We start from the raw sequence: 15,540 nt of genomic DNA on the forward strand, positions 1-15,540 counted from the left end.
CTGCCAATTATATTAGGCAGTGTTATTCTAATTCAGCTGTGTCACTCCTTATACCACAACTAGATAATTTAGAACTAGTTATGATACCTTGAGATGCTCCCTGTGTGGGATGACTGGATTTTATGTTTTTATGAGGATAAGGAAAACTGACTAACAGACTTTGACTAGATCAAGAGAAATAGAGCTTACCGAGATATGGCATGGTGGAAATATGTATGAACGATTAACCAAGGTAACTTAGCAAACACAGCACCTGAAAATAAAGATATTTCTAGTTTTCAGAGACATCCATTCAACAAATTCCTAATCAGATCTTTTACATTTTAGTTCTCTCCCTTGATAAGTGGTAAATCCAAGGGTCTGTGAACTTCTGGTCTACTGTCACATCAGCATTTGTGTGGCCTTTAGGATTTGCTCATTGCAATAATTTACCTTTTCCTCTCACCTGGGTGTTCAATTTTCTTCTCTTCCTTTCCTCTCAATATCAGTCTGGGAAAATTCAGCTTTACACAACACAGCTCACCTATTTTGCTGCAGAACCTCTCTGACCCTCACTCTCTGTTTTCCCTGTTGGATGGACCATCCCATCAGGAATTTGATCACTCTTTAACCTGGTTCTCATTTGACAATACTTCCTTCAATTTTTTAATACTGCACACCCCTCTTCAAAGCACCATATTTCCATCAGTCTTCCCCTGCCAACCTCATTGTTTCACCCTTTAAATAGACCTCTATGTTCTTTAATATCTGTGCTCCTCTCATCTACTGCTCTTGTCCAATTCCTTCCCTCATAATTGTGTTTTTCCCTTTCAGTGATATTTCCACTTTTTCAAATAAAAAAATATTGCTTTTCAGTTTTCTCAACCTTTACTGTAAGATTGCTTAGGATGTTTTCTTACTTAAATACTACAATTTTCCTTTTTTGCCAACTTTCACATCTCTGCCACTAGGATTTCTTAATTGATTTCCTCCTTAGGAGTATTGCTAAGACTCCAGTCTCTGCTTCCTCAACTCAAATTGACAACTTATTAAAAAAAAAAGAAATATATATTTTATGACTAAAATCTTCCTAATTCTCTCCCTAGAGAATACATTGTTCCTTACACCTTCTCTACTGCTATTTTTTGCATGCCCTCTTTTTTTTTTTTTTTTTTTTGACTCTTTCAGAGATGGTATTGTAAGTTTATCTTTCTTTTCTAATGATTACCCTCCCCTTTGTCTTCGTTTTTCACCACTTCTGTCTCTAAAATAGCTTTTTCAAAGCAATGCTCAACTACCATCAAAGCAATCCAAAACTCTACATATGCTTCCATGTATCTATTTTTACCTGTTAATTATTCCCTTGATATCACTTCCCAATCTCACTTTAGCTCAAGTTCTAACCAAACCTATTTTTTTTTGAATCTGTATGCCATCAGCTTCCCCCTTTTCCTCTCACCGACATTCATACAAAAGATGTGAATTCCCAAATATCCTCCTCCAGATTTTTCCAGCTGAACTAAGCTGCATTTTTCAGAGCACAAAGGTCTTTGTAACACCTGCTCGTGTATTTGTAGGTGAGTATACTAGCAATAGTAGTAAAACTAATGTCTAGTATTCACTTTTATTCTTGCTGCTTTTGTCCTTTAATTAGTGTGTAACAGCCAGCAGACTAATGAAAAGAACTCTATCTAGCAAGGACTGCATAAAATGAATTGCAAGTAAAAAAAGAAGAGATCCTTTGATTATAAAACAAAGATACCAAGCATTCCCACTTAAGGGCTACAAAAACACACCAAATCTTTCAGTTCTCATAGGCAGATCAGCTAGAATTAAATTAGCTTCTTCTAGATAAAGCATAAAGTTCTAAATGATCTAACATTTTAATCTGAAACAGATCCAACAATGCCAAAAGAAAATCTTTACAGATGAAGTTATCATTGACAGAGAACACAGTTCTTTCAAGAGGTATCTTAAAATATCTTGGAAATGCCAGGTAAGAGACAGAGAAATCAACACTTGAGTCAGAGAAAAATGCAGCTCCGGGAAACTGTAATTCAGTTCACTAAGATCACAACCAGCAAAATTAGGGTTCAAATAGCTCTTGGTGTAAGTGAAAGGTGACACTAAAAACTAAAACTGAAAATGGAAGCTTAAACTCAAGCTTGAAAGAACCAGTATACGTATACAAAGCTACTGGCTGAACACTGTGAGGAAAACGTTGCAGCAATAAAGCCATTTAAGAAACAGTCCTAGGCTACCTGATTAGAAATGTTATGTATACTGGACGAGGCACTTCAAATTAACAGCAATGTTGGTGAACTTTTTGTATGTGATAGAGTATATCGGACAACCTAAAGATATCTAAATTATGTCTGAAAAAATAGCTGGCATGACTGGAGACAATCATAAGAAATTTTACTTCATGCACACACATGAAAATGGAGAAAGGTAGATGGTGGAGCACTAATTGGAGCTTGCCATTATAGAAGTTAATGAGGTTTACATGTCTGAGTTTCACTTTGGGGGAGGACAAATGGTTGTAATGGAAGGATACAAGAAAAACAACTAGAAAGAATCAAAGCTTCAAAGGTGGTGGTGCTGTGCAGACATAGGTAGCCAGCAAGCAGCAAACCAGAAAATCCATTTCCTATGTGGGAAATGGGTTGATCAGGACATAGATAACTTAGGCACCAGACTTCAGACATAAAACATTTCTTTCATTTTTGTGTAAGGCTGTTGGGATTAGAGGGCTATGGTGGGGAGGAAGTAGAGAGGAATGGAGGGTAGAAGTGGACTGCTGAGGTACTTTAAGAGATGCCTAGAGATGTCAGGCCATGGGCAAGCATGCTCCCTTATCTGTAAAACAGGTACAATGAAGACAGAATTTATGCAACTATTGCTACAAAAAAAGCTGTCTTTTGGGGGAATTACCTAAGACTACCAAGACACAATACACTCTTCAATGTATACTAGGTTTTCCTAACCAGATAGCCATCAAAAAGCACCAACTAAAATTTAGAGTTTTCATGGGTTTTATATTTTTGTCCTTTCAGATCTGCACAAGAGTTACCCAAACTTCTCCAGAACACAGGCTACCTTTCAGTTTCTCACTAAAATAACAAGGATGCAACATGAAATTTTACTGTGAGACCCATGTTAGGAAATAAAATAGCAACAAATACCACGATCATACAGATGATATAAATGTTCAAACACATCCTACATTTTTGGAAACCTGTGTAAGATGACAATATGCAGAGTACTGTGCACTGGGAGGCCTGAATTACACTAGGAGACACTGATGTTTACATAAGTGAAAGGTAAAACTAGAAACTAAAACTGAAAGTAGAAGCATAAACTGAAGTTTGAAAGAACCAATATACATATATAGAGCTCCTGACTGGGCGCTGTTAGGAAAACTTTACAGCAACAAAGCTGTTTAAGAAACAGTCTTAACAAGCAGTCACAGAGGTGAAGAATGTGTTTCTTAGACTACAAAGATAACTCACAACATTAATGGTCTCTCATAAGATATCTAACAGCTTCTTGAGCTGTGGTGGCTTGTAAAGACAGTTTGGCTTCTGATGATTTATGCTAATAGTGCCAGCTAATTTCATATAACTTACTGAACACAAACTCACTAAACAGTGACCTGCTATCAATAACCTGGAAAGAAAGCAAAGTAGAGAGGCACTCTGCTCCCAATGCTGTCCATCATTTCTTGAGCTTTAGCAGTTTATCGCTATCAAGCTCTCTCTTCCCTCTCTTGATTTCCTTACCTTGAAGGTACACCAAGGCTGTGTGGTGCTCTTCATTCAGTTTCTAGCAATAGCTCTTTGAGGTTCTGATCAGCTGCGATGCTTCCAGCCTTGCACCTTCACACAGACACAACCTATTCTTTTCGCAAATGTGCTTTGCAAACCATTGATGTTTACTTGGCCTTTTTACTATCTCTAGATGATATGATGTCGGAAACATTGATGAACCACCTATCAATTCCCAAATCTTAATTCATGGTTATGTATTTAGACAGTGGAAAGAAAGGATACCCCAGCACTTTAGATTTTCTTTGGCAAGATCTTTTTTTCTTTGGGAAGATCCATTCCTCCCCCTTCCCCCCCCCCCCCCCCCCAACACAAACACATATTGCTCTAAATGTTAGGGACAAATGCCACTTTCTAAAACCCCATAAAATAAAGCAGCGCTAAATTTTATTATTTCTGCTCTTTGTTTCATTCTTCCTCTAAATTGCTTTCTCCATCTTTACATTTTTGTCTCCCTCTCTCTCAGGTGATCCCAGAAGGAAGAGGTATGTTTACTACTGATGTTTTATGATTAAAACACTGAACTTTGGTCAGTGACTTACTCCTATCTATAGGTTCAGAAATTTGCCAGCCATGCACAAGTCCCCAAGGGGCCTCCCACAACCAGGGTGCCAATTGGTGCTGAATCTAGACCTTAACCATTAAGCATTAGCATCCCCCAGTGGTCCTATCCATCACTGCAGCTCAGGCCTTTTTTATTTTTTGGGGGTGGGGTGGGGGTATGTATGTTAGTTTTCTAGGTACTCCAACTTTCAGAAGAAATGTAAATTCAAGCAAGGTGTCTCAGAACTAGCCAGTACTTGGGAGTCTTTTCAGCTCAGTAAAGAACCATATATCACATATAAAGATGCAAAAAATATATCTTCAGTCATTGAATATATAACGTGTCTATTATAAAACACTAACCTGTAAGAGCATAGATGTTTCTGCAAAACATATTTCAAAAAGGGGTGAAAATTAGACAAAAAGAGAACCAGGCTCTTTATTGGAGTGCATTTGAAGAAGAAAAAAGAGGTTGAGAACCCCTTCTGAGAATGTTAGGTTCTACAGCTTTTTTGCCATTTTAAATTTTATTTTATTTTTTACAAAATCATGAGTCATGGAAAAGATATTGTAGCAACCATTAATTTTTAATCTACCTTTTGATTGAAGTTCACAGACTTAGAAACCACCATCCATCATGTCTACTGATAGAATTCTAAATCAAAAATTCCTGGCTGACATTTCATTCCCACAGTGAAAACTCAGCTATGTTCTCAGAATATACCCTGAGCCTTGTTGTGACCTACCTTATTTATAGGAGTAGTCTGGGGGAGTGAGAAATATTCTGAAAAAGAACATCCCAGCCACTGTTCTTAAATCCAACCCTTTGCAAAATAATCTGAGGTTGTGTTAATGGGGACTGTCTTCCCTGTTCCCTGAAACATGTCAGTCACTGAAGACAGGTCAAGTAAGGCAATACTGCAGAATGCTGCTGGAAGGGATGGAGAATAGAAGGAGTGAGAAGAGCAGACAAATGATGCACATCTAACAGAAAAGTGTGATGCTTGCACCTATACAGCTCGTTCCCATCCAGAAGCAGAACAGCCACATCAGCACAAGCCCTGTGTCGGTGCTGACTCGGCAGAGGGAGGTTAGAGGGGGAAAGATGTGCGAGGCTGCCTGGGGGAAAAGACAACAGTGCTTCTGCACAACTCTCTCTGTGGGGTGAGAGGGAGGAATTTCCTCTCCTTAATGCTAGAGCCCTCCAGTAACTCCTCATGCTGCAGCACAGGAGATGAAGGGTTGCTAATTAAAACAGCCCGTCCAAGAATTAGGGGGAATTGCACACTAGCTTTAAGTTCAGCCAGAGCTTATGAGCAGTGCAGAAAAGAAACAGAGGCGTTTGTCCTCTCTGCACCAGAATCTCCTCAGACCTGATGCCACAGATGCCCAGAGAGGCAGCACACCTTCACCCCATCAGCTCAGCTTCATAAACCCAAAAGACCCATGGTGTCACTTTGCTACTACTTTTCTCTCTAGTTCTCTTGTCTCTTAGGACATCGAGCAGAGTTTTATAACAGATGCATACTGCCACTGTTTGCAGTGTGAGCACCAGATACTTGAGATAAAGGGAAAAGAAAAACAATAGAACCCCCAAACCAAATCCCCAGAACATAAATGACTTCTTTTCAATTTAGGGGGTCCTTCCCCAGAGGTAACCTAGAAGAAGTCTGCTAAGGTCAGTATCTCTTAATCTGAGTCTTCATAAGCAGCAGTCAGCCTGGAGTGTGAATGTGCTGAGACATGACAAACCCATGTAACACCTCTTCCTGATATTCTGTTATTTTGTGGTTAGAGGATTTTTGAAAGGAAGTTTATTTTAGCAAGCTGCTGAGTGCTGACTCTGATGTGGGGCAGCTTTCACTTAGGCAAATGCCTCAGCTTTTGTTAAGGCTCTTGGACAGACAGACAATTAACTGTGACATTTACAAGAAAAGCTGTGTACATACACTTGGCTTAGACTATCTAGTGAAAGTACATGTCATAGATTTTAACAAATAATGGACAATTACGGTTCAGCATAAAAAGAGGAGGCATCTTTTTGCTTTGATATATTTGATATATATGCCTAAACAATGTTCCTCCTAAAACGTCATCGTCACTACCTCAAATACAGAGGTAGGTATTCAGTATGACAAACCAGTTTTATGCAGTTTAACCATCTGTCTCCACCAGTTAATGAAGTGGATGATTCAGAAGAAAAATCAGCAACCATCACACTGAAAACATGCATTATGATACAAGGCGTCACACAGCACTGAAAATCAACCCTGCTGCTAAAGAAATGGAAAATGAACAATAAACACATTACCTGAAATTAAAATTGTTTTCGACCAATACTCCTGAGCTTTAAAGTTTTAACAATGATTTCCTATTTATATGGACTTCTAGAAATCTCAGGTGATACCCTGTGGAGAGCACCATGAATATTTTTTCCAGAGCTGAGGAAAGGAAAATAGATAGCTATAATGGAACTGCAGGAGCAGCCAAGCAGTAGATTGATTCAACAGGAGAAATTCAATGCATCCCAAAAGATTTCCTAGGATTTGCTCTCCTGCTGCTTAGGGCGCAATTTGTTGTAATGAGAAACTGAGGATTTTGTTTCAGGTATGTCAAAACTTGCGGTGATGACTTTAGGGTATAAAGAGAAAACTAAAAGTGAAAATCTCACTTAAATAATGCTTTTGGATGAAGTGAGAATAAGGACAAGTTTGTTGAGGTGTCAAGGTGCAAAAAAGGTCAAGTGTCTCATGCAAATAGCATTCCCTAAGAAATACTAATTCAATGCACAAAGTCAAACCCTTTCTTTCATCTCCAAACTCTTGCATTAACAGCTTTAAAACTACAGTACACGTCAGTAGGCAAAACAGGGAAACCTTTATTAAATTATCTGATAAAATTGCACTTGGTTTCACTGCACTCTGTTCTCTTAAATGTCTGTAGAAAAATCCTTAGTGTTCAGTTTTGAAGAACTGAGTTAACAAGCTATAAAAAAAAAAAAAAACACCAAGTGATTTAGTGATTTTTTATTTATTTTTTTTTTAAATAAGGGAACATTTAAACAGGCAGGCTACTCCACTCATCTGGAGTGTGCCACATGGTAGAAGGCTGGCAGGAAGCATGTACTGCTGCAGTGCTATATTAGCCCTGTTTAAAAGGTTAAGTGGGACACGCATGATGGGAATTTCACCCTGAAGAAATGTGAGAATTTGTAGGCACTCATGCCCTTGTGTATGTGAAGTAATAGTGGCTATGAGCATACAGCTTCTTGCAGCACTGGTGGAGCAGAGCACATGCAGATTTCTTACTAATTACATTACGGTGAAAACTCTGAAACACTGTGCTGTTCCTCAACTACTGCCCAGAGTTTCATTCAGAAACAGGCTGCCAGATGAAATTTCCTCAGGCAAAATAATGCATGCTGATGGCAGCCTGGTTTGATTAGGGAAAATATGTAAAACCTGAAATGTTGATATTCACAGCAGCACACATTGTTCTAAATGGTGTAGCAAAACCTAAGAGAAGAAATGGATACTCTGACAAATAGCTTCGCAAGAACAAACATTCATGCGTGAATGACATTATATCCAGAGATTCAGCACAGGTTTACGTTTAGTCACAAATCAAATATCCAGAACCCAAAGACTTGCAACACAGAGCTTTTAAAACAGAGCAAACCAAAGCATGCAACAGCCACCCTATCTCCAGTAAATGACCAAAGTTACATGACAGATCCAGCCTCCAATCAATTTCAAGACCTATCACATGACGTGGGATCTTCTAGAGCATCCTTACGTACCAAAGAAAGGATATCAGACTCAGAAACTCTTCCAGCATGTACCATAGGATCAAGTACTGACAAGGAGAGAATAAATACTTTACCACCTTAGCCCCTTGGTGTTACCAAAATAGGGAATAGTGGCTTTTTCACTTTGACCTGAAACTTCATTTCACAAGATAAAAAAAAAATAAATAAAAATAAATAAAATAATAATTCTGTGAACTCCATGTACTCAGTATACTGAGAATATATGTTATGTCAACCAGCACTGTCCCTCAAACTTAACACAGTTCAGCATAAATATACTGATACCCTCATTGCAACGCAGTCTGAACCAGAAAGTCAGCTTCTGGTCAGAGTTGTAGAGCAGCATCTGAGTACATCTAAGCAGCTGACAATCAGTTATCACAGTTCCTATTATCATGTTATTTGCTCTCAGCCTTACTATGCAAGCAGAATAGGACTTCTCCCTCATTCATTAGTCTGGAAAGCAAGGCAAGATTTACAGCAAGAAATAAAAACTGCTAAGCAGCATCTAGACAAAACACTCTGCATGCAATTAGACACCCCTTGACCCACAGGCCAGTCTTTGAAAACAGTTGAACCCACTGCATTTCTTACCTGTATGGTCCTAGAGTCCTGTTGCCATAACACAAAGCTTGTTCCCAGGCTTCAAGGTTGATGCAGGCATCCATGGCACAGTCCAGCATTTTGAGCTTGTAGATATTTGTGTCTGGAAGACGACCTGTGTCACCGCTCAAGAGACTCTGACATCTTGCCAGAACCTGCTCCCACTCTGTTATTGGCCTCAGTTAAAGAAATATCTTTAACCAAACAAAAATACAAGTCCTAAATGTTGTTGGGAAGGACTGGGAGCTACAGAGCATTAAGATTAAAAAAGCTGCCATCACTCCAGACAGCTTCAGTTCTTGAAAACATACTTGAACTCATAAGTGGCAAGCTTAGGTAACTATGCTTTGTTTATACTTAGCAGAACTGCTAAAGGCGGCAGTATTTCAGCAATAAGAGGTAAAAGAAAAAAGACAAAATTAAAGGATATTTTAATATCTATCAAACTAAAAATGTTACATTTTTTAGCTGCTGAAAAAGTATTATTTACTTAAGATACTCCTTAAAATCTTATGCCCAACAGCAAGAACCCATGGAAATGTGTCTTTTCAAAAGGTTTCAGCAGCCAAAAAAAGATTTTTTTTTTCTATGTACTAAAATAATGACACATACGTACAAGCTGCCCAAGATTATTATTATTTTTTTTAATTCTCATAAATTAGAACCTTTCTTGCAATTAATTAAGTTTCTTTCTCCTTGAAATAGTTGTAAAGAGCACTGTGGTTTCTTTTTTTGATGTTGTGTTTTGTTTTTTTTTTCCTCCATGTATTGATGCAAGCTTCATGCATATGAAAGAAAAGCATCACAGTTCTGATGTCTGACTGTTGTTCAGGTTAAAGGATCTTGGCAGTAAAGATGATTTTTACATCCAACACTATAAGAGTTTTTTTTGTTTGTATGTTTGTTTGTTTTTATTTGGCAGAGAGTAATCTGGGGCTTGCATTCACTTCAGTTGGATGTTCCTGATCACAAACCACGTATTTTCATTGTACGTTAAACTGGTTTAGCCTCTCTATGGAGCAGCTTCTCCTCTCGCTGACCACAGCTAAGATGAACACTAATATTTCCAGATTTAAATAGGTAATCAGTTTAAACAGTTTAACCAAGCAGTTTAAACACTAAAATGTTACCATACACACCAGTAAGAACAAATCAAGCAAGCAACAGAAGAATTATAGTAAGAGAAGTAATAACACTGCTTCTCTCATGGTCTTTCTATACAATCAACTCAAGGACGTTCAGCAATTATCTTCATGACATTACTGAAAATGTTATTCACCCCAATGCAGCAATGGATTTAAGTGTGCAATGATAACCCTGTAATGAAGTAATTAGTCCTTCCTGAACACTGGAATATTTACATACTTAAATTTAAGAATGTGACCACTCTGTGGCTGGGCCAGAATTTATAGCATGGTTGTTAAAAGGCTAAACTAATTATTTGTGAACTGCTCTCATGCCCTTGGATTGAAAGAACCATACAAGGGAAAGAATGTGTTATTATAAAATTGCACCTTAACCTCTATATCTCTGGCAAACATCCATGTATTCTTTAAAACTGATTAAGGACAGACAAACAGAAGAATGATGGATAGCATTTCCACCTGATACAATTTTTGTAGTAAGTATAAACCACCAATGACAGCACTAAAGATTACCATTTTAGCTGATGCATAGTAGTACTCTGCTTTTATTTATATTACGTTACTTTGTTCATTCACTAGCATCTAATAGCAAAACCAGTTGGGACCAAATTTTCACGTACATAAACTGCAAACTAGAAAACTATCAGCTGCAACAGGACAAAAGTGAAGCTGACTGTCCTACATCTAGTCCCAAGCATCTCTGCTGCTGTTGTGTTGCACACAATAATCCCCTCAGACTTGGCTTTAGCATCTCAATTTTAATGCTTAAACTAGAATTTGGTTCTGCAACAGTCTGCACACACACAATGTTTCAAGTTCTCTTAACTGCAGATTTAGCATTACAGCACTGTATCAGTTATAGTCAGTAGATCAGATTTTGGGAGTCACTAACTTGCTAAACTGTGGACACTATTCATTTAATTTGCTATAAAAATACATTTGCAGAAACTAATGACTATGTGCCTCAATCAGCAAGTAAGGTTTATATTCATTCTTGGCAAATGGACAAATGTCAAGCCCCCTCTTCAGGTATTGCATTCACCAATTCATAACAATTAGCTCTGGTACAGCACTGTGCTGCAATGGAAGGAAAAGATTTCCCATTTCAAATCTGTGCCCAAATCTGAGAACAGAAGCTGAACAGACAGCAGTGACATTTTCTTCAACCAATCCCAATACCTTCTACTACAGTACATTTGATTCATTTTTAAATATCAGTGAATTAGCAAACTTAATTAAAGATCCTAGCAGAAGTCAGTAGGTGCAATTTCTCCTGCATTTAAATACAGGGACATTAAATTGCATGAGTATTTTGGCTCCATACGTTTGGTACCAACATGATTGCAGCTGTATATTGCATATTTACAACCTAATATTCAGGTTAAAACATGGGCCCTGAGCTACAGCTGAATGCCTGAAGATTCAGTATTGCCCATTTCAAGCTAGTGACTACAAAGGACTTTAAACCAGACTACAAACTGTATGAGTGTTAAAGTTAGGTAAGTATTTCCCTTAACAACAGTCCTTGTGCTAACAAAGTGAATCTGTCTGGGTTAGAAAGTAACATTTTTTTAAATTATTATTATTTTTGTTACAGAAAAAAATGTGATGATAGGTTTCCACTCTGGAATATCATTATGCAAACTTGTTTTTTTATGCTGCTAAAAAGGAACTGGAAGAACTGAAATACTGGAAGATTTCATTCTCTCTCACTCCAGATACAGTAGGTATCCTAGGTTTTGGAAAACAGTAAGGCATCTTGCTACAATATGATGGAATTCATGGTCAGTGAAATATCACCGAACAGATGAAGATGAGATGGATCAATGTGGCCATGCTCTTATAGTAAAAATCTCCACTTCTCTTATACTTGTCTTTTTTTTTGGTCGTTGATGTTTGCTAGTGTTTTAATTGGATGGAATATCTACGTGATGGCCATTAGGCTCCATTCCTGTTTATTAGTGACGATCATCCCATTCAATTTACTTAATTATCAATTATTGTTATATACTACTATAACTTACAATGATTCCATAACGCTTGCAGTTACCCTGACTGTAATTATGCCCTAGTTATTGTCAATGCTGTGCAAGGAGTGAGAACCTAGATTGTTCACAAAGGAACTAATGGGACAAAGAATTTAACAGCATTTCAGCTTGAGCTTTACTTCATTTCGCAATGGGTTTATATGAAGTAGTAGACTGTGATGCCAGAAGTCTAAACCTGAGCCAAAATATTGCTTCTTCATCCCAGGTACCTGCTATGCCTTATCATGAAGCAGTTTCAGTCCAAGTAATCAGAGGCTCTAATATCACAAAATATTACGTTTTAAATGTACTCACATCAAATAGAATCATAGAATCATGTAGGTTTGAAAAGACCTCCTCTAAGATCATCAAATCCAAACAACAAATTACAATTATTTTTAAAACAACACAAGAATGGAAACTTTTAGGAAATAAATCTCAAAAGATGAACTGCTTTACTAAAGGGCTCTCTGGATTCTGCTCACTGCTGAATGACAGTCTGTTGCCTGTCACTGAAAGGATACCTTCTTTTGATTTCGGATATCTCACTTCATTTACAGCATCTTTGACTTCTTTCCAGGCACTCTCTTCACCTGCCAATTTCTCAGCATCCTGGTTAAAGGGAACAAAAGCATTTGATTAGAAAGACAGTAAAACAGAGTATGCAGTAATGAAGAAAAACTATCTTAAAAGATCACATTGACAGAAGCAAGTTGTGGGGATTTTATCACTATTTTTTGAGAATGCACAAAAATTAATTTCACTTGATGTTCATATTCATCCTGTATCTGAAAATAAATGAGAAGATATCAAGGAAAATGAACACAGACATGGAAATATTAAATACTCCAACCAGATAGTAGATTTTATAACAAGAACTATGATCATTTGGAAAAGATAACCAGTGGCATGTGAATTTTACTATCAAAAATGCATGCATAAGATCAAATTCTCTCAAAGAACTGCTACCTAATATTTCACAGACCCTTAACTGCAATGTAGAAAGGGTTTCACATATAATTTTGTGCTGATTAGAGAGACTTTACAAGCAGAAGGAACCTACCTTCACTCATTACAGTTGTAAGCATGAGCTTACAGGAAATGTCTGCTACTCAGAAAAAGCTGAGCTTTAGTTTTATTTTATAATTCATTGTTATTTCTTCCCTATTACAACAGTTATATTGTCCTATCACTTTGTCATAATAAAGAAGGCAAAAATGATTAATGGTTACAGCAGTAAGGGAAATAGTTTCTCTTTCCAGCTCTCTAGCAGGGACTAACTGCACCTTAGGCAAACCACTTGGAACAAATTTATTAAAGCATCTACAGACACAGCTAAGCATCTTGAGGGACTTCCAAAAGCATCTAGATATTCAATTTCCATTGCTGTAAGCGCTTAAGTACCTTTAAAAATCTGGCCTTTAAGACACTGCAGTTCATTATCTCTCCCTCCTTACAAAGGCTCTGCTACTCTCAAAAGACTGTTGTAAGTGCAAATTCTTTCAGAAATATTTTAAATACAGTTCTCAAAGATCCCTTCAGCAGGGATGGAGGCCTGGAGATTAATAGAGGAAGTGTGTTTGAATCTAACCAACCACTCTGTAGCCAACAGATGCTCACTGTGTATATCACAGCACTACCTCTATTAAAAAGCTTGCAAGCTCTATCTGTCTAGAACAGCATTTTTTTTTTTTACTCTACTGCTCCTTATTTACCATAAATTCAAATCAGGAAATATTTACAGTGAGAATCAGCACTAACTTTCACTTTTAATTTGCAGTTTTGTCTTTCCATCTGCTCCATGAAACAGCAAACCTCTGTGCATTCCTGGGATGATTAAATCAAGATTGGTATCAGCTGCCCCACTTATCTGTAAGATACAGATTACAAGGAGGGCAACCTGAACCCACTGCATTTGGTGCATGCACTTCCCACACAATTAGTTCTCCAATCAAAAAGTTCACCTGGAAATAATTTTGTGCATAGCTGAATTTACCACCAAAAGACAAAAGGTGAATGTCAGGAGAAACAAGCTTATATTGTAGACTTTTTATCAGCACAATTAATGGACATACCCAGCCCTGTTACAGCTTTGGAAGAGACTTAAACCAAATCTGTTACTTTCAGCATAACCTCTCCCAGTTTTTGTGGGAGCACATCAATTTCTGAACTCAGGCTGCTAACCTGTAACAATCCAATTCTAAAACACCTTTGTAGATCAAATGCTGCTCGCTGATAGATCTGAAAGAGAAATCTGGCCTGTTAGATATTAATAATGACTTCTGTGAAATTTTAGGTTTAAGGAGCTTTGTGAAAAAGAAAAATTCTTTTAAGCCAAAATACAATTCTCGGTCTTTTTGTAGCACACGGTAAGCCTTACAACTAAAAACTCAGAAACAGGGAAATTGGGACTGATTTGTAATTGAAAGAAAAAAACCTAAGCAACAAGTTACAAGCCAATGATTGATATGAAGCACCATTAGGACTTTTGCTCACAGTGGGACTGATGGATGAAATCAGGTTACAGTGTTCATTCACATAACTCTTTTGAGTTGCTTTTCATTGTCTTCTAGAATTTCATTAACAATACCGAGCAGTCCAAGTTTGGGGTTTCCTCTAACCTTTACACTAGTGCATAGGGTTCAGTCATCACTGGCTTCATATCTAGGTAAAGGATAGGGAGTGTCAGTTAGAAAAATAACCTCAAAACCCTCTCTGGATTCATGGTCTTTATCCCTTCTGTAAGAGACTTAAGGATGGAAGGAGCTGGGCATCATGCCCAGCTCTAGGAATGATTTCAGTCCCAGGTTTCAATGATATTTTTTCTGTGTTTTCAAAATGAGGTATTTTGGGGATTGCCTTACATAAGAACAAACAAAGGCCTGGTCAGCTCACCCTTTTACACTGTTCTCCATCAGGTTTTCAAATACTAGAGAGGTCCTGTCCTCTCCCAAGCATTCTTGTTCAAGGTGCAGTGGCTGCTCCAAAACAGGCAGCCAAGCAGGGGCTGCAAAACCACCAGGAAGGCTTGTCGCTGAAAACACTTCTGCCTCCCAGCCTAATAAGCTTTATCCAAGTAACTTGTTTCTCTCCTTTGGACAATGCTTTGAAAGTCACGGACACGTGGTATGACTAAGCCAGCTAAAAATACAAAGCTGCCTTGTAGTTGGAATTATGGAAATAATTGAAGTGATTAATATTTATGCCAAACTGTTTAATTTAGTCTAAGAGCATGGCAGTAACAGCTATGTGAGATTTAGCTTTCCACAGAGCAACACCCATTGAAAGCACCTCTTTTCAGAACATGTTCCCAGTCAAACCTCCAGGTGTGCAGAGCTGCCAACAATAAAGGAAGACAAGTTTTTGTCATCTGTAGAAAAGGAGACACTAGCTGAAGAAAAGAAAGAGGCTTCTGAATAAAAGGAAAGAGTTAGCAATGCTGTGCCTAATTAATTTCCTTATTTCTAACATCAACACTAAACTGAAGAATTTGTTCTACAAAACAACAAAATATTTGTGTCTTAGACTAAAAAAAATAATTACTTATTAATAATCTAGTCACAAAAATGCATAACAAACTTATGATGACTTCAGCTGGCATGCTTTAC

At 37.6% G+C, this 15,540-nt stretch overlaps 1 protein-coding gene across 5 annotated transcripts in view; it reads right to left on the minus strand.

Annotated features, from left to right (window-relative positions):
- SMYD3 (SET and MYND domain containing 3) overlaps window positions 1-15,540 on the minus strand; it is a 376,761-nt gene that overhangs the window by 39,593 nt on the left and 321,628 nt on the right. For 4 of the 5 annotated variants that reach the window (XM_068676387.1, XM_068676385.1, XM_068676390.1 and 1 more), the window contains 2 exons: window positions 12,457-12,544; window positions 8,752-8,926 (listed from right to left, as the gene is read on the minus strand). In XM_068676387.1, the coding sequence (XP_068532488.1) occupies window positions 8,752-8,926; window positions 12,457-12,544 (263 nt within the window). Of the gene's footprint in view, window positions 1-7,203; window positions 7,335-8,751; window positions 8,927-12,456; window positions 12,545-15,540 lie in introns of those variants that run through there. The other variant, XM_068676388.1, reaches the window with a different exon arrangement.

Source organism: Anas acuta, chromosome 3, assembly GCF_963932015.1.
Source record: "Anas acuta chromosome 3, bAnaAcu1.1, whole genome shotgun sequence".
Lineage (NCBI taxonomy): Eukaryota > Metazoa > Chordata > Aves > Anseriformes > Anatidae > Anas > Anas acuta.